The sequence below is a fragment of the Salmo salar genome, chromosome ssa01 (genome assembly GCF_905237065.1).
Source record: "Salmo salar chromosome ssa01, Ssal_v3.1, whole genome shotgun sequence".
NCBI classification, from domain to species: domain Eukaryota; kingdom Metazoa; phylum Chordata; class Actinopteri; order Salmoniformes; family Salmonidae; genus Salmo; species Salmo salar.
The window spans coordinates 27,838,023-27,861,789 of NC_059442.1; the positions used below are offsets into that span (position 1 = coordinate 27,838,023).

Here is a 23,767-nt window from a genome sequence, read left to right on the forward strand (position 1 = left end):
GTTCCTGCAGGATAAATCAGTTATCCACCCCCACACTGATTCCCAAAGATACATGTTCAGTCATGCAATGTCCAGCATCACAACCATCCCTTGGCCATTGTACAAGCTCTGGAGCCAAGAGAATAACAAGAAGTACTTCATTGCTCCTGATCTAAACCTTCCCTTTAATTCCCTAGACAGCTTGAGCACCTCCACTTTAAATGTGGACATTTATATATGAGAGCAACATTGATATAGTTGCACTGTCCTGGGTTCTCGTGAAGAGAGGAGGGAGGGGAACCACCCTGCAGACTCTTAAAGCTGTTCCTTTCTTAATAGAGAACACTTGGCCCTGCCAACTCACAGCTGAATGATTAAAGTGTATGTCTGGTGCAGAACTCTGGTCCATCCATCTCAACCTGGGTTTAGGCTACATTCACTGTGAGTATAATCTCAAATTAAAAGTGACCATTTAAAAAAATAAAATGATGTAAAATCGAATGGCAATTCAAACTAGCAAATATCAAATATCCAGGAATTCAAATATGGTTGTCTAGCATCTATATGGACACTCCGATTTCTCCCAATGCTGGTCTTATTTCTCTATGGCTTTGCACTTAATATTCATAGCGGTAAAATAGTCCTTTGGAATTCCATCAAGCTAGTTAGAGCAGTGGAGGCTTGCTCATCTCCTGCCTGTGTGCTGTAGCTGTTGTGTACTGTGCTCCCGTGGCAGCTCAGAGACAGCTTGGAGCTGCACTAATCTCCTTTGCAGGCCCTGGTGGACAGTGCAGTGAGGCGGGCAGAGGGAAATGGGGCCTGACAGAGCCTGCCTTGTGCACTGCACTGCCTAGTCCTCAGCTGGGAGAGGAGCATGGTGAGGCAGAGAGATAGAGTAGAGGGGGCAGGAGAGAAAGATGGAGATGAACGGGGGAGGAAGAAAGATGAGCGGGGGAGGAAAACGATGGGAGACGGGGAGGGAAAATAGTGGGAGAGGGGGGGAGAGGGATGGAAGTGAGAGAAGGAGAGTGAGAAAGCTTGAAAGGGATAGAGAGATGAAGTAGGTATCAGTACAGCTCTGGCCTCAGTGAGTGCCATGTAGTGATGCAGCAGCACAAAGGCCAGTGATTAGGGACCCAGCCCAGTGCGCACTACGCTCCATTGGATCAGACAGGAAAGGCCACTGATCCTTATTGTTCACATGGGAGGGAGGCAGCCAAACTGCAGGCGCATTGGGTGTAATATGATTCCCTGTACACTAACTCTTCTAAGTTTATTCCACTTCTATTTCAGATCCATGTATCTTTGTGCAATGGAATTAATGCAATGTTTGCAATCATTTTTTAGGGGAAGCAAGGATAAGATTTTTGTCATAAAAATGAATCCATACTGTTCAGACAAGCTCATCACAGCAGGGGTAAAGCATATGAAGTTCTGGCATAAAGCAGGTAAGAGACCCCAAAGTTAAACAAGAGTTGACTCAGCAATGTCTCAAAGAATGATGTGATGTGTTGTCATGTGAGTTAATGACACAACCTCTCTTTCAGGTGGTGGTCTGATCGGGCGTAAGGGCAATATGGGGAAGACCGAGACAATGATGTGTGCTGTGTATGGCTGGACAGAGGAGATGGTGTTCTCTGGGACGTGCACAGGAGACATCTGTATCTGGAGAGACATGTTCCTGGTAAAGACAGTCAAAGCCCATGATGGCCCAGTCTTCAGTATGCACGCCCTGGAGAAGGTACTGGAAGGGAAAGGAAGGGGTTAACACGTTGGCCATTTGAAATGTCAAATAGAGATGACACCTCTCTCTCTGTCTCTGTGTCTCTCTTTCTTTCTTCCCCTCTCGCTGTTTTGCTCTCTGTTTGTGCCATTACTATTCTGATGGTGTAGTATTGTCAGTGAATAGAGTAGGATTGTATTATTTCAGATGTCAGTTTTATACAATGATGCTGTGTGAGTGATTAAAGAAGAGATATTCTAATCTATCTCCTGTTCTCTCGTTTATGTCCCACTCTGTAGGGATTTGTGACAGGAGGGAAGGACGGCATAGTGGCTCTGTGGGATGACACCTTTGAGAGATGCCTCAAGACGTACGCCATCAAGAGAGCAGTCCTCGCTCCAGGCTCCAAAGGTAAAAGGTCACCCTACCACTGCTGTAAAGCCAATCACATTACATACTGGGCTCATAGTTCCAACGCCAAAGGAATCATTCAGTGGAAATCCATTTAAACACTCAATCCATTTAGCTTTAATGAAGATTGCTTCCTCTGCCCCTGGTTAAATTAAAGTCCTTATCCTATAATTCACTCTATAGGGTTGCTGTTGGAGGACAACCCTTCTATACGTGCCATATCACTTGGTCATGGTTATATACTGGTGGGGACAAAGAACGGAGAGATTCTGGAGGTGGATAAGAGTGGACCCATCACCTTGCTGGTCCAGGTGAGCGGTTACACAGAGTTACATACAGTGTAATTATAAAGTCAACAGTCTGTCACAAATGTCACAATGAACAGCACACACGACAGGCACCAGCTGTGCTTAACTCAGGACGGCGGGGATGTGGCAGCCTGGTTTTTGTAGCTTGGTTAGGTGGGAGCCAATGAGGTGTCAGTAATGAAGGGGTCAGCTGGGGGTACATTATTTTGGGTTGAAGGTTGTACTGAGAGATTGGCAGTAGGGGAACTGTCTCTTCACTTTGGAAACCATTGTAGAACGGTGTAATACTGTACAGTACCTGGAATAACGTTGCAGAAACTGTTTATAATACTGATGAATGAGCCCTGCAGTCTTTTTAATTTGTCAATTCATTTTGCAAAGACAAGTGCTTCTACTATCTCCCCAGGCCTCATTTGACCCATAGGAAATCCAGAGCTAATGTTATTGATTTTCTTGTGAAATGATCTTGAGCAAATGAGCAATTTCTTATGGGTGAAGCCGAGCAACAGAAACATATGGAATGAGCTCTGAGAGGCTTCTCCATTGATTTTCATTGTGCACTTAAGAATTCTCAGAACAAATATGTGGATGCCTGTTCGCAAAATGCTAGGCATGTAGTCCATGTATTTATTTTACTAAGTGTATCAAATATGTTATGCTTGAAGATATAAAATGTGGTTCCTAACCCCTCTCTGTCGTACCTTGATTAGATTGAATTGAGCTGCACTGAGTGAATGGTATTGTCTATTTGATGGGTCCACAGGGTCACATGGAGGGTGAGGTATGTGGTCTGGCCACTCATCCCCATCTCCCTCTCTGTGCCACTGTCAGCGATGACAAAACCCTGCGCATATGGGACCTGTCCCCCAGCCACTGTATGCTGGCTGTACGCAAGCTCAAGAAAGGTGAGTCACTCAACCCTCAAATAGAAAGGTCTATGCTACATTCATTCACTTCCTTTTTTCCTTTCTGTGGTGCATTCTTATAGTCATTAGGTGCATTGCTCTCTGAGATACTAACTGACCTCCTCCATAGGGGGGCGTTGTTGCTGCTTCTCCCCTGAGGGCAAGGCCCTGGCGGTGGGCCTGAACGACGGAAGCTTCCTCATCGTCAACGCAGACACCCTGGAGGACCTAGTGTCTTTCCACCACCGCAAGGACATCATCTCAGACATACGCTTCTCACCAGGTCAGACGTTGCCCTCCATCCCTCCCTCATCCCTACAAATTCCCTCCACATATTCTTTCCTGCAGAAAGAAAGACAAAGTGTAAAAAATGACTTTGTCTTAAAAAGAAAGAGAAAAAATATATGAGATATGGCCAGGTATTCATATTTTCCCCCTGCTGTGAGGAGAAGAGGTATTGCTGCAGGCTTGACCCAAATACATTGATGTATGTAACAAGGCCAGGCAGGGAGAGACACAGTCTGTCTGAGTGGGAAGAGAGTCGTGGGGGAGGATAAAGTGAGAGCTAGAAACTAAACTCTCTATCTCATGGCCAGTTAACCTTAATCTACAATGCAAAGGATCCAGTTTCCCAACACATCACTGATAGTGCTTCTAATTGCTTCTCTATACAATATAGACGTCTGCACTCTTATACACTGTTCAATGTGTTGGCAGATAGTAGTTTTATTATTCGAAAGAATTGTGACGACCGTATACATACTGTAGATATGGAGTACTGTTTGTTGTCAGAGTTTATTTTATTTGTGTTGTTATCTTGGCTGCTGACCAGAAGGCCTGACAGACTTGTAACAACCCTTTTGAAAGATGGCTGCTGTGTTTACACAGGTGCAGGGAAGTACCTGGCGGTGGCGTCGGGTGACAGCTTTGTGGACATCTATAATGTGATGAGCAGCAAGAGGGTGGGGGTGTGTAAGGGGTCCCTCAACTACATCACCCATCTGGACTGGGACAAGAGAGGTAAACATGTTGGTCTAACAACTACACTGATTGTGGCAGTGACCTTTGCAGTTGACAGTTGACCTGGACCAATGCCATTGTATTTCAGGCTATTCTTATTGTTGGCTCATTCACAATGTGTGGGAATCCATTTTAAACCTCTAGGTAAAGGAATAGTAATTTTTGTTATTCCAAGTATGATAACTGAATGATAATGCTACTGGGTTGTTCCACCAATTCAGTGCCTTTTGAGAAGTGTAAAAACGTTTGATTTCACCTCATTTGAACTTTCTGTCATAAAGAGCACATGTTCAACCTCATAAAAATCTAGTTTTACCATCTGAAGAGGTTAAATAAAAAAATGACTATATAAGTGTCTATCAAGTGCCAAATAAAGTAATGGGGTTGACCGTAAGAGGGTTGATGATTTAATCTTAAATCAGATATAAATCCCCTCTTGAGAGGGGGAATGGAAGCTTTTTGTGTGCAACAGGGAGCGGCAATTGAATGCAAGCTTCACCCCAAAAATGTAATTGCTAAAATATTTCTAGCCTTTCTATCTATGGGTAACAGAGTTGAAGTGCAACGCTCGATCCGCTAAGTTTTCTAGCACAAAACACCACCCAGTGGGCAAAATGACATTGAATCTACGTGGAAAACTGATTGGATTTGGGAAAAGCCTTAAGGACATTTCATTTATTTTTTTTACCCTACTTTTAACCTTAATCCAATGACATGGTGACATTACATTTTTTGTTGATCTCATGTTGAATTCAAGTTAGTTGACAACTCAACCAAATGTAAATCAAAACTAGATGTTGAACTGAAGTCTGTGCCCAGTGGCTAGATAATGGTCAAAAAGAATAGGACCAGTTCACCTGCTTTTACATTATGATTTGACTATTACCGTAAATTCTGGACTATAAGCCGCTACTTTTTTCCCAGGCTTTGAACCTCGCGGCTTAAACAATGACGCGGCTAATATATGGATTTTTCCCGCTTTCAAATTTTTTTTCCCAAAAAAAACACATTCTGTGATGTGCTCAGTTTTTTGGCGGCATGAAGCTTTCATTAGACCAATGAAATTGCCAAACGGGTTAAGGTCAAACAACTTTTTAGTTTACTGTTTAGATTAAATCGAGCGCTCTCAAACTTCCCATCATTCTGATTACGGTAGTCATTTTGTCACCCTCATCATGGCAAAGACACGGAGAAATGCATATGATGCAGCTTTCAAGTTGAAGGCGATTGATCTGGCTGTTGGAAAAGGAAATAGAGCTGCTGCATGGGAGCTTGGTCTTAATGAGTCGATAAGACGTTGGAAACAGCAGCGTGAGGAATTGACTCAGTGCAAAAAGACAACTAAAGTTTACTGCTAATTTTTTATTTTTTGTTACAAGCCGTGTTTCGTTAAAGCGTATTTATTTTTGTTACAAGCCGTGTTTCGTTAAAGCCTATTTATTTTTGTTACAAGCCGTGTTTCGTTAAAGCCTGTGTAAAGTTCATTTGTTTCAATGTACCGGTAGGCACCTGCGGCTTATTTATGTTCAAAATAAAAATAAAAAAAATTCAGTGGGTGAGGCTTATATTCAGGTGTGCTTAATAGTCCGGAAATGTTTCTTTTGAAAAACATTTTTTTAAATGAATAGTTTCACCATATTAAAATGAGAGTTCAGTTCAAGTAAAAGGGTTGATCTTAAAATGAGAGACAGATGTAAATGAATTCCTAATAACATGAAATTAATCATAATTTTAAGAAAACAAAATAACGAGGGCTTTACAATGATGGTGAAAACTTGGAGACGTTTTTGGATTAAGTGGGTTGAAATCTTCCTAGAAGTGACACAGGGATGACAGAGGGACAAGTCAAAATGCATAATTGTGGCACTTTAGCAAGCCTTTATTCATATAAAAAATGTGATTGATTGAATTTTTCATGAGTGCAATTAATTTAATATAACAGGCTTTTAAAATGTTATATTTGTACACAATTTCTACTTAAAATATCAAAGGGACGCAAAAGGCACTCATTTTGTGGAACGACCCTACTATAAACCACAAAAGGGTTTAATTTGATATCAGATTCAGTCTTAACTGTGTTCTCACATTCACAGGAAAACTACTGCAAGTGAACACTGGTGCTAAAGAACAGTTATTTTTCGAAGCTCCACGGGGAAAGAAGCAGACCATTCCTGCTACAGAGGTAAGCACAGCACATCACATACACTGCTGCCTGCCATGGCCCATGGCGTTGTCGTGGCTATAGTGGGGCTGGCCTACTTTTTCCCCCGAGATGTTACAGGACAGCGTGGTAAGGGCACTCAAGCATTAACACAGCCCATTTTTCTCCAGCATCATTCTAATTCTGGCAGTGGAAATGGGATAGTGTTTTTAAGGCCTCTTATACTGTGTGACGTTCAGACATCTTTTGAGGCGGGGGGGGTCATTAAAGAGATAGGGGTTAGATATCATAGATGCTGTCAGGCTGGTGCTGTGTCAAATCTCATAGGAACCACTGTTGTCCACCTCACCACCCTCCTCCCACCCTTCCTCTCCTCTCTCCTGATCCTCTCCTTCAGGTAGAAAAGATAGACTGGAGCACATGGACCTGTGTTCTCGGGACGTCCTGTGAGGGGATCTGGCCTGTGGTCAGTGAGATTACCGAGGTGACCACTGCCTGCCTTAGCAACAACAGAAATGTGCTAGCAACGGGGGATGATCTGGGATACGTCAAGCTATTCAGGTATCCTGTCAAGGTAAGACACTTATAATGATGTATTTATGTCTTCTCATTGCCCTTACTAGAATGTATTACGTTTACACTGTTATGTTAATGCTAATGTTAAAACAATGTTATTTTAACTTAATGTTACTTCTGCCCACAGGGAAAGTATGCAAAGTTCAAGCGTTATGTGGCCCATAGCACCCATGTGACTAACGTGCGGTGGACGCATGACGATGGTCTCCTGGTGACGGTTGGTGGGGGTGACACATGCCTCATGATCTGGACCCACGAGGCCGAGGGGCACCGGGAAGCCAGACATTGTGACAGTGAGGAGTCGGACATCGAGAGCGAGGATGATGGGGGTGAGAAATACACACCCCAAACCAAACCTGGGTCTCCGTCTGAAGTCATCATATAGTCCATTTCTACTGATATAGATATCCTCCCTCTAATATTTATTATGTTTAGCCTCTCATAGATGGTGCAAAAGGCAGCATGTGTTCTGATCTAGTATCTTAATCTTTTCTGTCATTGGCCAGGTTATGACAGTGATGTGACGAGGGAGAATGAGATGAACTACACCATCAAGGCCTTATCCACCAACGTGCGACCCATGACTGGAGTCAAACCCCACTTGCAGCTGAAGGAGCCATCTGTGGATGAGAGGTAACAGAACACAGGGCTCTGGAGAGACACCCAAGTGTTCAAATCTATTTTTCATGTATTTTTCATTTGAGGCTTTCTTTATTGGGCACATGATGGACACAAAATATTTAAGACAATCAGTTTAAACTGAAACAAGGTGTAGTGAAAGCAAATCCAATTGGAATCTCATAATATGTCAAAGTGACACCAAAGGGTCCACCAACCCAATTTGTGTAAATCCAGATTTCCTCAATCACGTTTCTTTTTTTGCCTTTACGTGAATTCATACTGTCCCTTAGAGGATAACCTCACCTCTCTCTTCTTCTCTCTTCAATGGCTGTCCCCCTGTCTCTGTCTGTCCTGCTCTCCTCTTTCATTCTACTTGAAGGCAGGGGGTAATCAGGTAAGAGACTTTACACAAGATATCCACATTACTTTAGGGAAATGTACCTCTTGCTAGGCACAATATAAACCCTGAGATATCTCAATATCAAATATCTCAAATCTCAATTGATAAAGCATGTTAATATAGGGTATTTTACAGAAACTATGGTCCAAATAAGCCGTACAGAACGTCTTTACTTGGGTTTTGGAAATGTTTTTCTGTTTGGTGAACTGTGTGTAAGAGTTTATAAAAGTAAGTATGTCTGCTTCACACTATGGTTTGACAACCCATGCAGCATCTGTGGGTGCCGGTTAGTGACTATCATGGAGATGCTAAAGGTGCTGTTTGTTATAGATACTCCGTGGTGCTGAATGGGGTGTATTTTATGTCCTCAGTGGCTGCCTTGTCAGTGTTGTGCTATGCTTCTGTGTCGGTGGGGCAGCTGTGAACGCTGTGCTGTCAGAACCCCTGTTCTAATGTTTCATTTTTCCTTTTTATTGCTGCCATGGAAGAGGGTCAAGGTAAGACACATCCCCTATGTTCCATATTAAGTTCTTCTGATTGAATATTTCAGACCCACATTTCACTTATTGAGCACTTATAGCTCAAGAAACGTCTTCTCCAAGTACATGATTCATAAAAGTCTTGACTTGTATTTTGGATCTTTGACTTGAGAAAGATTGAGGGGTCGATGGGGTCGTACACAGTAGCTCCTATTATTCTAGCTGTCTGTTTCAGACCTCCTGTTAGCAGGGCGCTGCCACAGCCTGAGAAGCTGCAGACCAACAATGTGGGCAAGAAGAAGCGGCCCATTGAGGTGAGACTGGTGTTACCTTAGGACAAACACACCCATCCAAATAATATTTTATGGATGTTAGCTATCGATGCAACCTATATTAACCCACATATCTCATCAAATTAAATTTTTGCATTAGTATTTGTCATGCAGCAAATGGGTTGGTCATTGTTTTGGTAATGCAATAATTTAGAGTCAAGAACTGTGTTCTGCTTTGTCCACTCCAGACATCCTCTTCAGGGACCCTAATTTAACCATAATCACATCTTGAGGAAGCACATGCTCCTGATGTCCCTGCTGTACCTTCAAAAATAAATTGGTCTCATCTCCCTCAGTTGTCATAGAGATGATTTTGATCCTGACCCTTTCATTACTTTTACGCAGGACCTGGTGCTGGATCTGGTTTTTGGTTACCGGGGCAATGACTGCCGCAACAACGTTCACTACCTGAATGAGGGGACGGATATCATCTACCACACAGCTTCTGTCGGCATCGTCCTCAACTTAACCACAGGTGGGAGGGGTTGGAGTAGAGAAGTGTTGTGTCTTTGGCATCATTAAAACTGAAGACATATTTATCAAATAACTCTGTAATTATTATTACGCGATTAACCTGATTAATCATGTAACTGTAATTAACTAGGAAGTCGGGGCGCCAAGGAAAATATTCAGATTACAAAGTTATAATTTTCCTAATATAACTTTCAGATATTTTAATATCTGATCAATTAGTCTTCGAATTAATGACTTATTTACCTCACGTCAGTCTCATTCCAAACGTCGTAAATTGTTGGTTATCTGCACGAACCCAGTCTTCACTATGAGTCATCCATACATCAATTGTCTTAAAATCATTTATTTACTAACTAAGTAATTCACAGAAATGCATAACAAACAGTAGATATGGTTACAAGGAAATCAGAGGAATGTGCCCTAGTGGGCTAAACCGGCATGGCGGCTTGTTAGACAAAAGGGGAGTGTGGGTCAGCTGAGAAGGCACTACAGAGTTGATAATTATAACAATTGAAATACTAATCCTTTGCACATGAACACTCATTCATTCGGGAACAATTGCAATCAATATATATATTTACGCTCAGTGTGTCGTCGGGATCTCTGTTGAAAAGTTTGTTTCTGTTGGAGAGTCTGTCCGCCCTCTCTCTCTCTCTCTCTGTCGTGGTTAGAATGGGTAGTTCAGAGTGACATTCATTAATGTCGTTATAGGACAGTTGTTTCGGCGGTTGTCGGTCTTCGCGTTAAATGATTCCGAATTCCGAGCTGCAGACTAGTAATTAATATCAAAGACTTGTTCTTATTCTGTCGGTATCGATAGTCTAAGAGTTTAACCACGTGGTATGGTTAAAAGTTCATCAAGAGAAATGCATGGTCTTCTCTCAAACCTTGGCCCTCTCGTTATCAAGGTAAGCTGGTCTCCAACCTTTAGCCATCTCGTAATTGAGGTAAGCTCGGTCTGGTGATAGAAAACCTAGGTGGGGGTTTTATTCGGAAGAGCAGAAAAGGGCCTGTCCCATGACGCCAGACCATAACTGTGCTCATGGGCGGTCCTCTGATTTAGTTAAGACTCCAAAGGGAATTGGAGTTTCCTTCTTCATTAAACAGTCCAAAATCACATTACACAATTTCACAAACAGTTCCATCCTTATTCATTCATTTTATACAACCATTTCGATGTAAGTCTCATACCTGAGACTCTTCTATAAACATGATTATGGTAATGTGGCCGTATTGTCTCTCATGAGTTTCACAAAATTGTACCAAACGGACCAGTTCATAGCTGGATTCTTCACTGATCTTTTATACCTTCTCCAGAACCTGAATATTGTTCGGTTGTCAAGTTCTGTGAGGTAGAAGAATTCCTTTGTGTGGTCTATGAAAACTCACTGTCTCTATACTGTGGCCATGAGGAGAGAATCTCCTCATAGGAATTTACGACCTCTTCTTACAGAGCCTGGAGTCAGGAGTATAGAGGTCGGGGGATGGTGCATAGAAAAGGGCTGGTGCAGAGGGAGGGGTGTCAACTGTGCTCGCTGTACCCAAAGAGGGCAACGTCATGACAGAAGGGATGAGCCGAGTTGTGTTCATCTGAAGAGGGTTTTACAGTATTGTTGAATGAGCCTTAATGCTGTTCTTTGAAATCCTAAATATGTTGATTGTCCTTTACTGTTCTTACGAGGGATGTCAATTTACATATTTGTGTGTGTGTGCGCATGGCGTGTGCACGTGGTTGCGCGTGCCTGTGTTGTGTATGTGTTTTCTTGCAGCCTGCCAAAGCTTCTATATAGAACATAGTGATGACATTCTGTGCCTGACTATCAATCAACACCCCAAATTCCCCAACGTGGTAGCAACTGGCCAAGTAGGTATGTTTGTGAGAGGTTGACCTCATGTTTTCTTCCCTATGTGCTGTAACTGTGTATTCTACTGGGGAATTACTGTACCCCCCCCCCACACCCCTTATCTGTGCTCTGATGCAACTTACCTGCATAATCGCAAACTCCACACAGTTGAATAAAAGAGTAATTATCATGCATGCTTGCTGTGTGCCTTGCAAACCACAGAAACCTACCAAAAACACGTGCTATGTAAACAGTCTCTAAAGAGAGAATCGAAAGCTGCATGTGGGAGGTCCTTGTACAGTTCCCATGCACATGTTAGCTCTTTATGAGGAAAACTACTACAATACAGTATTCTGACAATATTCTTATTAACACTTGGACTGCGGAAAATAGTGTTTTAGAGTTTTACTTGTGCCATTGATCTTCCTATTATTTAATTCATCTTTACATTTGTTCCATACAGGTGATACTGGTGATATGTCAGGTAAGAACTTCGCCATTTCAATAGTTTTGGTTTGTCCCAGACAGCAGAGGATGTTGTTCTGACAGAGTGTTTCGGTGCACTAGTGGAAAGAAATATAACATTTTGAAACGTTCCTTGATTATGTTTTTCTTATGGTAGATTGAGAATAGCTTTCTCTTCTTCATAGATAATATTGATTGACAGCTTTCCAGGTACCTTCTACTACATCCACAGTGTGTTATATTGATAGACTGTGACCTAGTGGGTTAGATGGGAAGGGCAGGTGTGCACCTCACACAAACTTGCTTGATTGCTTCAGTTGCTTGTAGCCCTGTAGCTCTTGTTTGACCCACACTTACATTGGTACTCTATTCAAGACAAGTTTTTTTATATGGATGTACCATTGATATTCAGTATCCATTATAACATGTCGTATGGTCCGGCAAATGTAAAAACCTCATATTTAAAAGAAGTCACAGTCATTGAATTTCATCATTTGTGGATTTAGTTGGGACCTAAAGTTTCTGGCCTCTTTTCATCCAGCATACATGAAGCTTGAATCTACACTGCTGTTGTTCCCTCCCTCAGCCACGTCGCCCTCCATCCACGTGTGGGATGCCATGAACAAGCAGACGCTGTCTGTGCTGCGCTGTTTCCACTCCCGGGGCGTCTGCTCGGTCAGCTTCAGTGCCACTGGGAAGCTGCTGCTCTCTGTGGGTCTGGACCCAGAACACACCATCACCATCTGGAGGTGGCAAGAAGGTAAACACCTCACACCAACTCATTACAGGCTATTCACCTTATCACGGTGCACCTGTTAGTGCCCAGCTGCAATGAGTACAGGGAGATAGAAGCTCTGTAGGGGACCTATCAATGCACCATTATTTTCAAGGTGCCAAAGTGGCCAGCCGGTCGGGACACACTCAACGGATCTTTGTGGCAGAGTTCCGTCCGGACTCGGACACCCAGTTTGTTTCTGTTGGGATAAAACATGTGAGGTTCTGGACACTCGCGGGCCGGGCTCTGCTGTGCAAGAAGGGTGTGATGAGTTCCATAGAGGACGCCCGCATGCAGACCATGCTCTCTGTAGCATTTGGAGCTGTAAGTCCATTCCCCACTCTCTATGTTATTGCCATATGATACCCAATCGGACAGTCCAGTTACTACATTTGCAGTTTCCCTATGGAACATGTATACTTAGAATGTATTTGACATTGTACTTATTGTTAAGATGTACTTATACTTTATTTTATGTATTATCTTATGAATGTTAACTTGAATTAATGTTGAAAACTTTTTTAAATATAATCTACCTTTAATTTCAATGGTATGACAACAGTGTACAGATATGATACATGTTGTAATTATATGTATAAAGCCTATTGAATAGGGTTAACGATGCAATTTAATTGATTCTTATACTGCTTGATTGTCTGTGCTATGCTCCTCTGCTCTTTGAGGTCACTAGATTAGTGCAGGTTTGTTTTTTTTGTTTCAGAATAACTTGACATTTACAGGTACCATTAGTGGGGATGTGTGTGTGTGGAAGGAGCACATTCTAGTGAGAGTAGTGGCTAAAGCCCACACAGGGCCTGTATTCACCATGTACACCACACTAAGAGATGGCCTCATCGTTACGGGAGGCAAGGAAAGACCGTAAGTATTGCTCCTCTCCTCACTGTACCAGCTACCACTGCTGTTTGTCGTGTGAAATCAATGAACCGACTTGGATTAATTAATCAAAGTTTTCTACATAAACATATTTAGGACTGAGAGTATGAAACTTGAATGGAAACTCAGATTTCAGTATACTGCAACAGTGTTGTGTTTGGTGACCCCTACAGGTCAAAGGAAGGAGGTGCTCTGAAGCTGTGGGACCAGGAGCTGAAGCGCTGCAGAGCCTTTCGCCTGGAGACGGGACAGATCATAGACTGTGTGCGCTCCGTATGCAGAGGAAAGGTGGGACATTCCACCATCCAGTGGGTATAAAGAATAGGGTAACGAGCCATGCAAGTCTATATTTGTATTCCTCATCCACATTTCCCTTGTTGCTGTTCTAGGGTAAAATTCTGGTAGGAACCCGGAATGCTGAGATCATTGAGGTGGGGGAAAAGAATGCAGCGTGCAACATCCTGGTGAACGGCCACATGGATGGTCCGATCTGGGGTGTTGGCACCCATCCCACACGGGACGTGTTCCTTTCTGCTGCAGAGGATGGCACTGTGAGGCTGTGGGACATCCCAGAGAAGGTCAGGAGCCCCTTTACTATGACTTGTTAGCCAGCCAGCTAGTCTCAGTTTATAAAGAGCTAACTGAATTTGATGGAATCTTTCTTACTGCTAATGTGCTGTATGTGAGGCACTAGAAGAACCTTGTGTGTTGACTTTCTCTATGTTGAATCTTTTTGGGGTAACAGAAGATGCTAAACAAGGTGAACCTGGGACACCCAGCTCGTACGGTGGCCTACAGCCCCGAGGGGGACATGGTGGCCATTGGCATGAAGAATGGAGAGTTCATTATCCTGCTGGTCACCTCACTCAAGATCTGGGGCAAGAAGAGGGATCGCCGCTCTCCCATCCAAGATATCAGGTGGGGGAATCCCTATCAAAATCACCCAGAGCCTTTTATGGGGGAAACTCATCCATCATGAGTGTACTGAGTGTTCTTATCTTTGTTGTAATAAGTCTCAGAGGACACATTTTGAACTGAACCTGTTTCTTCCTCAGGTTCAGTCCAGATTCACGCTACTTGGCAGTGGGCTCCAGTGAGAGTGCGGTTGACTTCTACGACCTGACGCTTGGACCACAACTCAACCGCATTAACTGCTGCAGGGACATCCCCAGCTTTGTCATGCAGATGGACTTCTCTGCAGACAGCTGCTATGTTCAGGTAGAGGCACGAGATCTGTGTATCTATGATTGTGTAAATGCATATTAACTCTCCAATATGAAATCAAGACTCACAATAATCATGTTTTATTGTATTATTTGACTATTATTTACTATTACTCCAACAGATATCGACTGGTGCTTACAAGCGGCTGGTGTACGAGGTGCCATCTGGAAAGCATGTCACAGAGCAGTCAGTCATAGACAGGATAACCTGGGCCACATGGACAAGGTGAGTGTGTGTTTTATGTTGGGTTCTCCATAGTAATCTCACTACTGACAGGGCCATATGAAATCAATACTGGGGACACAGGGGTTAGTGGGGTCGCCTGATTTGAAAATGGGGTCACAAGAGAAACTCTGAAATTACATTTTAAAAATCGCACTTGGTTCTTAGAACCAGGGTTACGTCAGTAAACAAAGCAGTTTCTCTTTTCTTCCTACAAATGTAGCTCTATGTTTTGAACGGTTTAAGCTACAAAATATTATTACCCCATCACGGAAAGATATGACTCTCAGGAACACGCATGTGTCCCTCTCAATGCCTACAAGCCGCGCAGGACTAATTAGAACAGAGTGAAGCTGACCAGGCACTAAATCAGACTGGGGGGAAATAACGTAATCAATTATGATGTTCTTTTCTACACAGAAGATCATACAAAATTATTGCCTGAACTCAACAAAAATTGGGGAACCCCTAGGTTACACCAAGTCAAAGCACCACATGATCATTGGAGTTACTTCCTTTCTAACTAACATGTGATGTCTCACTGTCTGGCAAGTGTCCTGGGGGATGAGGTTGTGGGGATCTGGTCCCGTAACACTGACAAAGCAGACGTCACCTGTGCCTGTGTTTCCCACTCTGGCCTGAACATCGTCACAGGCGATGACTTTGGAATGGTAAAGCTGTTTGACTTTCCATGTCCAGAAAAGTTTGTAAGTATAATCTGTGTTCTATGATGCTGATCTGTGTCTCTGTGTGAATATTGAATTCTGTTTGATAATTGTACCTCATCAATCCAAGATAACTATAAATTCATACATTGCTGCCATAGAATAGTGAGCTCTATTTATTAACAATACTTACAAAAATGAAATACTGTTAATTGTTTATAACTGCTAATACTTGTTGGATTGATTATAGCATGTTAAATATGACTCACGAATTGTATCATATTGTACAATAGCCTACATATTCATTTTGACTTATAGTAGCATTCAGCATTGACATGAATGGAGATATTTATTATATTGGTGAACTTTCACTAATGTGATTCAGGCTTATGTTTGTGGTTTCATGTGTACCATTCATGTGTCTCTGTAATGTTGGTGTGTATGTTATTGACCATGATGATATACTGTAACTACAGTTCCACCTAACCTATGCATCTATTATCTGTCTAAATTATGCTCAGCTACAGTTATTTTGGGGTAGCCTACATATTCATTTTCATTTTAATAACACACTTATTGTTCTCTGCAGGCCAAACACAAACGCTTTCTGGGCCACTCAGCCCACTTGACTAATATTCGCTTCACAAGTGGGGATCGCTTCGTCATTAGTGCTGGTGGGGACGATAGAAGGTAGAACTCCAGTTTCTATTAGTACAGTATTCCTCTGAAACTGTCTCAATTTTACAACATTGTCATTAGTGGTGTTTTAAGTTCATTGTAGCAATTGACAATTAAATAAACATTTGAATATTGTATGAAATGCCTTAGTGTTACACCGCTGACTGTTAATAAATGTCTTTCCTCTCCCTTTTCTGTGTCCTCTGCAGCCTATTTGTCTGGAGGTGCGTCCATGCCCCTCACTGAGAGGCACACCTGGAGTGACACATCATCCATCCACCACTGTGTCCAGTCCAGGGGTCTGCATGGGCTTTTCCCAGCATGCCTATTCAGAGAGAAGAACCCGCTCCACTCCGCTGTGGGATAACTACACAGCTAGTAAACATGACTCACTGCCTCAACACTCGGGGCATCAGCGTGAGCCTCATCTACACTACAGCATAAGCCCCGATTGTTCGTCCACGAGGTGGAAGACGTCATACCACTACCGTTGCAAAATATCCCTCCAAAACATCACATCACAGTTGTAAAACTTCCTTTCATATCATCTGCACATGATTTTGATGGTGATTATTTTTAGTATGAGTGTTTGTGTCAATGTTCTAAATGGCAGTTTTGCCAGTTGGCAGGAGTTAGTGTGACTGATGAAAATGCCATTTTTAAAACTTGTAGCGAACTAATTTAGCCTTAATCTCCTTCTGAGTGACTGATGAGGTTTGGAGTGGTTTGATGTTTGTTTTATATAATTCCATTGTTTTTTCTTTTGACTAATACAAGTTTTTGTTTTCTTAATAATTTTTTACAAATGATTTAAACTCCTGTGGCCTTCCTCATGAATGTAACATCCGCAGTTATGTTCTGGATGTCAGCATGCCAAAGCATACTATGCACTGTATACCCGACCTGGTCACTGTGTTACCCTGATGGTTTGTGTATGTGAACGTGTTGTCCACTGGTTGAACCTCAAACCCCTAGCAGTGTGTGACCATATTGATTCAAATGTAGTGATATTTTAGCTTGTGCAGTAACCCTCCGTAACATACAATGTGTGTGTATACTTGTTTGAGGTTTTGTGTATGTGTGTAATGGGAATGCATGGCTTATCAAAAGACAATCCCTGATTCCCTGTCCAACCAAATTCCTCAAAAAAAAACAAAGGAAAAAAGCTGAAAATGTTTCAATGCACTGTTGCATTTCTCCTTTTGATCACTTTTCAGTGTGCTGCTATGGCGTAACATTATTAAGAGCATACATATTGATATACGTTTAAAAGGGAGTGGCTATTTTTACAAGGATATAGGTTTATGTTTCTCGTAACCAGATATGATATTGTTCAACTGGAATGTAACTAGGTAAATAGAAAATATGAAACATGCAAAATGTTTTCCCTCGTTTTATGATAATTCTGTTAAATTGATTAAATGTGTTTACAGCATATTTTGATTTACATTACATCAATGTAAATATAATTTGTAAAGATATTGTTTTGTATATTTTTTTGTGAAATGTTTCTTAAATGAAATTTTAATAAAAAATAAAAAAGATTGACAACATAAGTTCTTTATCACTCATGGGGTACTAACTCAGTCAACAACCTATATCAATCCTATTTGCATACAGCCAGCGATCTAAGCTCTGTGAATTTGAGTGTTTAATGAGCTTGATAATCAAACTATGTTGACATGATAGCCCGTCTACACTGGACACACCTATTAAGAATGAGAAATTCACTAATCATTCACTAACATTTTGATGTTCCAAAACTATTTTGAAATGGTAATGCCTTATGATAGGTACCAACTATCTGTGACTGGCCACACTTCCCACAGTAGCTGCTCTTTCATCATTATGATGTAATCAGAAAGCTCCCAATTTACTTGGTAAATACATCATGACCTAAATTTTGAACTGTATTAATTTGATTCCAAGACAAATACATTTGCTGTCATTTTGACACTTTTATTCATAGAGACATGACCTACATTCTTTATGGGATGCACTCTTTTACATTCAAACTACTCCAAAGCATAATCTTCATTCAGTATAAATATATAATCAATATAACATCGTTTTTAATATCGTAGTGAAACAGAACGCTGAAAACCAATGCATCAATTTGTAAATACATCCAAGCACGTCTGATTCTCATCCACTTTGTTAAATTTGTAACCAAGCATACTTTCCCAAAAAATAGGCTACAGCATTCTTTAAATGTTGTCAGTTGCAGAGTTGTTATGAGGATCATCTGTGAATTGTGGAATAACTTATGCACCTGTGAACACACGGTTTCTGAATATATAATTTCAAATAAAATGCCTACATTATGACTTAGTGAGGGATGGAGGGGTTGAAAGCTGCAAGTCTCAGACCCACAGTCTCATAACTTGACTGAGAAGGAGGTTCCGCAGGAGCAGCCATGGTCTGCCTGAGGGTTTTTCAGCATCTGGAAGGAGGAGCGAATCAGCTCCTGAGTATAGTCCAGTGTAGAGCCTTTCACAAACTCCAGGCTGTCTTCGTCCACAATGACCCCTACCCCTCCCTGCTCAAACACGCTGAGAGAGAGAGGGAGAGAAAGAGTTTAGAATGGATAAAAAAAGGGTGTTGGAAGGGATCGAGGACAAAGAGATAAACAGATATGATCAGATAACAATGATTGTGTTACTACAAATAATTGTGTTACTGCTGCATGCCATTCATTCAGTTCATCAATAATGAGTTCACTCTTGAATGACAACAGAGCGACAGATTAATCAATGACAACTACCTGTCCTCCTCGTTCCTGGTACTGTCAATGATAAACTTGTACTGGAACCCAGAGCAGCCTCCCCCTTCCACCTGTATTCTCAGGTACTGTCCCTTATCCATGATCTCTCTTAGCCTCTGAAGACACAGACAGAGAAAAGGGTAATTAGGTCAGTACTTGACATGTGGAGTATCCAAGTATCCCTTGATCATCCACCACTGTTGAGGAAGTGAATGCTGAGAGAAAGACACTAGAGCTTTATAGCCCACACATATGGGGATGGATTTAAATAAGTTACATTATACTGTTTATAGAGTACAATATTATAATTTTGTGTGTGAATAATTACCCTAACCTTAACACATGATGCACTGAGGTATACTTTCTCTTCAACTGGACTGGACTCTGCTGTTTTCTCCTGGGCTGATTTGCTGCTCAAGCGTGAGAGACTTGTGTAGAGGGGTTGAGACCTTTGGGGACATCTCAGCAATATTGGTTGGACCCCATTGGTGAAAAGGGGAAATGAGGCCCTGAAAGAAAAAAAGCCTTGTCAAAACACAACACCAAAGAGCCTCAAGGCATTCACATCACTTTCACACTTACAATTTCTTCATTTAAATAAAAACGAATCAACTAGTTAATGTTAACCAGCTAATAACAAAGTAATGCAACTCTATGCCTACAATATTGATTTATAAAGGCCTAACTTCACACTGACAGGTAACGTTATTGGCTACTACTACTTTGGTAGAAGGAATGGGTCATGTAAAGGCTCAGCGATCCATGGCAGCTGAATAGACCCAATTGTAACTAACGTTAGAGCAATATACATACAGTGTTGACTTAAGTCCAACAAATTTGTCTGATTAGATAATATGACATAATTTATTAAAAACAGAAATCAAAATTATATTCAACTAGCTGACGTAAGCTAAGCTTGACCCCACAGTGATAGCCAATGTAAAGCTAATCGTTAACGTTAGCTAGCTACGCTGTTCTTCTTTGCAATATGAAGACAGTGGTCTTGTCGATACAATTAAGTTGTTTATATGCCTTCTTAAGCAATTACTTTATATTCCAATACCCATTGTATACCTAGTAAGGGTCCATGACATTGTCTTTGTTGCACTCAACATTGCTCCTCGTCGTAGTACGAATAACATCTTCCATAACATTCTACAAAAGCCGCCCCCAATGGAAACTGCGGTGTCAGATCAAGAGACGCAAAACGATTGGTTAGGAAAATCGTGTGTCTTATAACGTCATAAGAATCGCCTACTTTTGAAATATATAAAACATCTGATTCGTTACTTTCCATGCCAGTCAGCGGATCTTGAATATTCCGCCACTGTAAATACACGTCATTTTCTCGTGACAAGGAAGTAAGGAGTGTCTGTGAGCTCGCACCTGAAGCATAGAAGAGAGGTCTGTATCTAAAAGTTTTGTTCGCCTAATATATATTTATCACTAAATATTAGATCGGTGTATATTCACCATACGAAGATGGAAAGGTAGTTAGCTAGTGAATGTTTATTTGTTACTGTAGACATCACAACAACACTAAAAAGCAAGATCAATGATTTAGCCAACTAATTTTGCCAAAATATTCTGAAATAACTTTCTTTTTTAGGAAGATGAGCATAAAAATGGGCACGCTCTAATTGACTCAACAACCAAAAACGCATATCTAAACGTTGCTTTCTTAATATACCAGAAAATGAATAGTTATTTCTGGTTGTTTATCAAAGTAAATTGGTTAACTCATTAATCCTGCTTTGTAGTATATCCCTCTGGACTACACAATGTACTAATCCGGGCTGTTTTTCCTGGGAGGAGTTAGCTAGCTAAGTAGACATCTAGTACTAGTCACACGAGTCATATGATTGAATGAACTGAGAATACTTTTGCTCACTGAATTTGCTTGTTGAGACAGTCTGTATGGCTATATATAGCTCTGGTCTCTGTGCTTTCCTAACTTGTAGTCATTGAAGTTTTTGAAACCGCAGCTGTAAGAATCTTTCTCTAACATCTTTCAGGGCCAGATTGCAGTTATGGATTTTCACGCTGCTTCCATCATTGTTCTGTTCTCCCTTATTGCTCTCACCTGTGCAGAACCTGTGAAATTTGTAGATTGTGGTAAGTTTTGATTGAGGTGTTGGCGCTTTGATAAAAAATTGGTCATCTTGTCAGGTGATGATGTATAACCTATTAGTTACAAGGGTAGTGTACCAAAATTACAGATTTTATAATGTGTGAATCTTTGGCTTGGTTTCATTACTAGAATGAGTGACAATGGAATCTGTCTTCTGTTCTCTCCAGGCTCTGATGTTGGTAAGGTGGTGATTGTTGACATCCAACCTTGTCCTAAACAACCATGTGAGCTCCATAAAGGACAGGCCTATGCTGTCAATGTGACATTCAACAGTGGTAAGTATATCATCAACAGATGTTTGTTCATTGAAAGTAAATGTGCCATTTTTGTTAATCCCTCCTGTGCCTCTTTTTTTTTTAGCGGTTGAGAGCCAGACGAGTAAAGCAATTGTCCACGGTGTGATCGCTGGCGTTCCCATTCCATTCCCCATCCCCATTGAAGACGGCTGCAAGTCTGGGATTGAGTGCCCCATTCAGAAGGCACAGAGCTATCACTATGTGACTCAGCTTCCAGTGAAGTCTGAGTACCCCTCTGTAAGTATGCCTGAAATAATTGAACACACCATTTTAATGCTCTTGAGAATGCTGAAAACAAGATGTTCCTCTTTTCATTTCCTCAATGTGACCCTAAAGTATAAAAAGATAGCCTCAAAGATGTCGATTTAAAAGGGAAGCATTTGTGTGCATTACTGATCCAATGTCTCCCAATACTGGACAAAATCTCAATTTGTCTTAATTTCTAGATCAAGCTGGTTGTTGAATGGGAGCTGAGAGATGACACTGGCAAAGACTTGTTCTGCATAAAGTTCCCAGTCCAGATCGTAAGCTGAGATTTGTCTGCAGTACCAGCTGAAGGGAATTTAAAAAAAGGGATTCTAATGTGAACTGCTTAAACTGAGAATAACCCACATACACATTTCATGAATTATTCTATAATTTAAGAATTCTGATTTTAAGTATTGATTCTGTAGGTTTTAAATGTATACTGTAGCTTTTTCAGTCGTTTTAAAACTTAACTTCTCATACAGGCATTTTGAAATGTTGTGGCCAACTGTTTACTCATAACTGCATAAGTGGGTCATTCCACCAAATGAGTACCTAATAACTGTGGGTGCTTATATTTTTCCAATTCCATACATGTACACGTGTGTATTATACGCATGTGTGAATTGGAAATGTGTTTTTTGCATATCCAAACTCCTCCTGAGTTTTTTTCACCTTGTCAGCTAAGGGATTCAAACTAGCAACCTTTTGGTTACTGGCCCAACTCTCTAACCACTAGGCTACCTGCCTACCTTTTGCATCCCTTTATATATTTTAAGTAGAAATTGTGCACCAATGTTGATTTGTGAAAGCCTGTTATAAATGAAGTGCCCTTTTTAAAATAAACTAAATTGAAAATTCAATAAATCTGATTTTTAATATGAATAAAGAGTTGCTAAAGTGACAATTCAGCATTTGTCATGTCCCTCTGTGTACCATCTGTGACTTTTAGGAAGATTTTAACCCACTTAAACCCAACATTTCTCCAAGTTTTCACCATCATTGTAAAGCTCTTGCTATTTTGTTGCTTTGACAAAGTAATTTCTGAAGATGATTATTTAATGTGATTTGTGATTCATCATACTTGAACTGAACTCTCATTTTTAATATTGTGAAACTATTCCTTTAAAAAATGTTTTCAAAAGAAACATTGAACATTTTATTTGTCACATGCACCGACTACAACAGGTGTAGAAATGCCTGCTTACAAGCCTTTCCCAGCGATGCAGAGTTAAATAGTAACACGAGGAATAAAATACACCATAATTAAGCTATATACAGGGAGTACAAGATATTTGAGGTAGATATTTACATAAAGGCAGGGTAAACTGACTAGGCATCAGGATAGATAATAAGAGTAAAAAATAAAGCACAGAAGCAGCAGTGGGTGTGTGTGTGTATACAGTGCTTTCAGAAAGTATTCACACCCCTTTTGACTTTTTCCACATTTTGAATTAAGCATTTCTTGCTGTAAAATGATACACCAAATGTAAATTTTGACTGGGGAACCAACCTGATCTCAGCGCATTTCAGATTATCCTGTACGTAAATCTGATACACTACATTTTATATTTCGTATGGTATGTATTAATTGGTGGATGTCCATCATCCATTTCATTTACATTTACATTTACATTTTAGTCATTTAGCAGACGCTCTTATCCAGAGCGACTTACAGTAGTGAATGCATACATTTCATACACAACATGTTAATTGAAATACATACAAAATGTTAAGTATTCCAATTTGTTGTTGCGAAAGGTGGCTAGTTGGCTAATGATAACATTAGCTAGTGTTAAGGTTAGGTTAAAGGATTAAGGTTAAGGGAATGGTTAGCTAAAAGGGTTATGATTAGGGGAAGGGTTAGCTAACATCAGTGGCGATTTTAGCATGCCAGTCTTGGTGGAGCAAACTCCCCAAAACATTTTTAGATGCATGCCAGCAAACCCACTACACAACACTAAACGATACATTAGTTGCACTATAACGGTGACAAACGGTGCCCACAAACTGTTAGGGCCTACATAAAGCTGTCCTAACAGCAGGGCTTTCTTTTCAGAATCATAGAGTGAATCCCTACCACTGCTACACCTGGCGGAGCCTTGTCTGGCAGCGAAACAGTTAATTCAGACTCATTTACTGCCTTTTAAAAAAGCATAGCTGATATGGCTGAC

General features: G+C 41.0%; 3 protein-coding genes across 6 annotated transcripts in view; 2 read left to right on the top strand and 1 right to left on the bottom strand.

Moving 5' to 3' along the window:
- LOC106591625 (echinoderm microtubule-associated protein-like 5) overlaps positions 1 to 17,709 on the top strand; it is a 69,017-nt gene extending 51,308 nt beyond the window's left edge. The window contains exons 17-44 of one of the 4 annotated variants that reach the window (XM_014182907.2): positions 1,327 to 1,427; positions 1,527 to 1,720; positions 2,002 to 2,113; positions 2,297 to 2,424; positions 3,185 to 3,326; positions 3,457 to 3,609; positions 4,215 to 4,346; positions 6,440 to 6,528; positions 6,905 to 7,081; positions 7,211 to 7,412; positions 7,590 to 7,716; positions 8,084 to 8,098; positions 8,593 to 8,601; positions 8,819 to 8,897; positions 9,261 to 9,390; positions 11,159 to 11,257; positions 11,697 to 11,717; positions 12,285 to 12,458; positions 12,589 to 12,797; positions 13,195 to 13,352; positions 13,541 to 13,655; positions 13,757 to 13,945; positions 14,113 to 14,285; positions 14,423 to 14,585; positions 14,713 to 14,816; positions 15,367 to 15,520; positions 16,068 to 16,168; positions 16,366 to 17,709. In XM_014182907.2, coding sequence (XP_014038382.1) covers positions 1,327 to 1,427; positions 1,527 to 1,720; positions 2,002 to 2,113; positions 2,297 to 2,424; positions 3,185 to 3,326; positions 3,457 to 3,609; positions 4,215 to 4,346; positions 6,440 to 6,528; positions 6,905 to 7,081; positions 7,211 to 7,412; positions 7,590 to 7,716; positions 8,084 to 8,098; positions 8,593 to 8,601; positions 8,819 to 8,897; positions 9,261 to 9,390; positions 11,159 to 11,257; positions 11,697 to 11,717; positions 12,285 to 12,458; positions 12,589 to 12,797; positions 13,195 to 13,352; positions 13,541 to 13,655; positions 13,757 to 13,945; positions 14,113 to 14,285; positions 14,423 to 14,585; positions 14,713 to 14,816; positions 15,367 to 15,520; positions 16,068 to 16,168; positions 16,366 to 16,402 — 3,487 coding nt within the window. In that variant the 3' untranslated portion in view covers positions 16,403 to 17,709. Of the gene's footprint in view, positions 1 to 1,326; positions 1,428 to 1,526; positions 1,721 to 2,001; positions 2,114 to 2,296; positions 2,425 to 3,184; positions 3,327 to 3,456; positions 3,610 to 4,214; positions 4,347 to 6,439; positions 6,529 to 6,904; positions 7,082 to 7,210; positions 7,413 to 7,589; positions 7,717 to 8,083; positions 8,099 to 8,592; positions 8,602 to 8,818; positions 8,898 to 9,260; positions 9,391 to 11,158; positions 11,258 to 11,696; positions 11,718 to 12,284; positions 12,459 to 12,588; positions 12,798 to 13,194; positions 13,353 to 13,540; positions 13,656 to 13,756; positions 13,946 to 14,112; positions 14,286 to 14,422; positions 14,586 to 14,712; positions 14,817 to 15,366; positions 15,521 to 16,067; positions 16,169 to 16,365 lie in introns of those variants that run through there. The other 3 variants (XM_045716166.1, XR_006769410.1, XR_006769411.1) reach the window with 3 other exon arrangements.
- Positions 17,710 to 18,090: 381 nt separating this feature from the next.
- LOC106591720 (iron-sulfur cluster assembly 2 homolog, mitochondrial) lies at positions 18,091 to 20,208 on the bottom strand. Its single transcript, XM_014182946.2, has 4 exons — positions 19,995 to 20,208; positions 19,255 to 19,429; positions 18,921 to 19,036; positions 18,091 to 18,708 (listed from the first exon to the last, which is right to left on the bottom strand). The coding sequence occupies exons 1-4, from the start codon at positions 20,072 to 20,074 to the stop codon at positions 18,534 to 18,536; spliced, it is 546 nt and encodes a 181-aa protein (XP_014038421.1). The 5' UTR covers positions 20,075 to 20,208; the 3' UTR covers positions 18,091 to 18,533.
- Positions 20,209 to 20,277: 69 nt separating this feature from the next.
- npc2.1 (NPC intracellular cholesterol transporter 2, tandem duplicate 1) lies at positions 20,278 to 22,733 on the top strand. Its single transcript, NM_001140590.1, is given in 5 exon segments — positions 20,278 to 20,324; positions 20,936 to 21,035; positions 21,219 to 21,326; positions 21,412 to 21,584; positions 21,794 to 22,733. Coding segments are annotated over 4 exon segments (453 nt in total). The 5' UTR covers positions 20,278 to 20,324; positions 20,936 to 20,950; the 3' UTR covers positions 21,881 to 22,733.
- Positions 22,734 to 23,767: the final 1,034 nt, after the last annotated feature.

Bases quoted from the DNA above. Each gene is read 5' to 3' on its own strand.
- LOC106591720 (XM_014182946.2), bottom strand. From the start codon at position 20,074: ATGTTATGGAAGATGTTATTCGTACTACGACGAGGAGCAATGTTGAGT. The intron at 19,037-19,254 runs GTTAGGGTAATT...CTGTGTCTTCAG, and splicing joins TCAGTGCATCATGTGTTAAG to AGGCTAAGAGAGATCATGGA. The intron at 18,709-18,920 runs GTAGTTGTCATT...TCTCTCTCTCAG, and splicing joins ACCAGGAACGAGGAGGACAG to CGTGTTTGAGCAGGGAGGGG.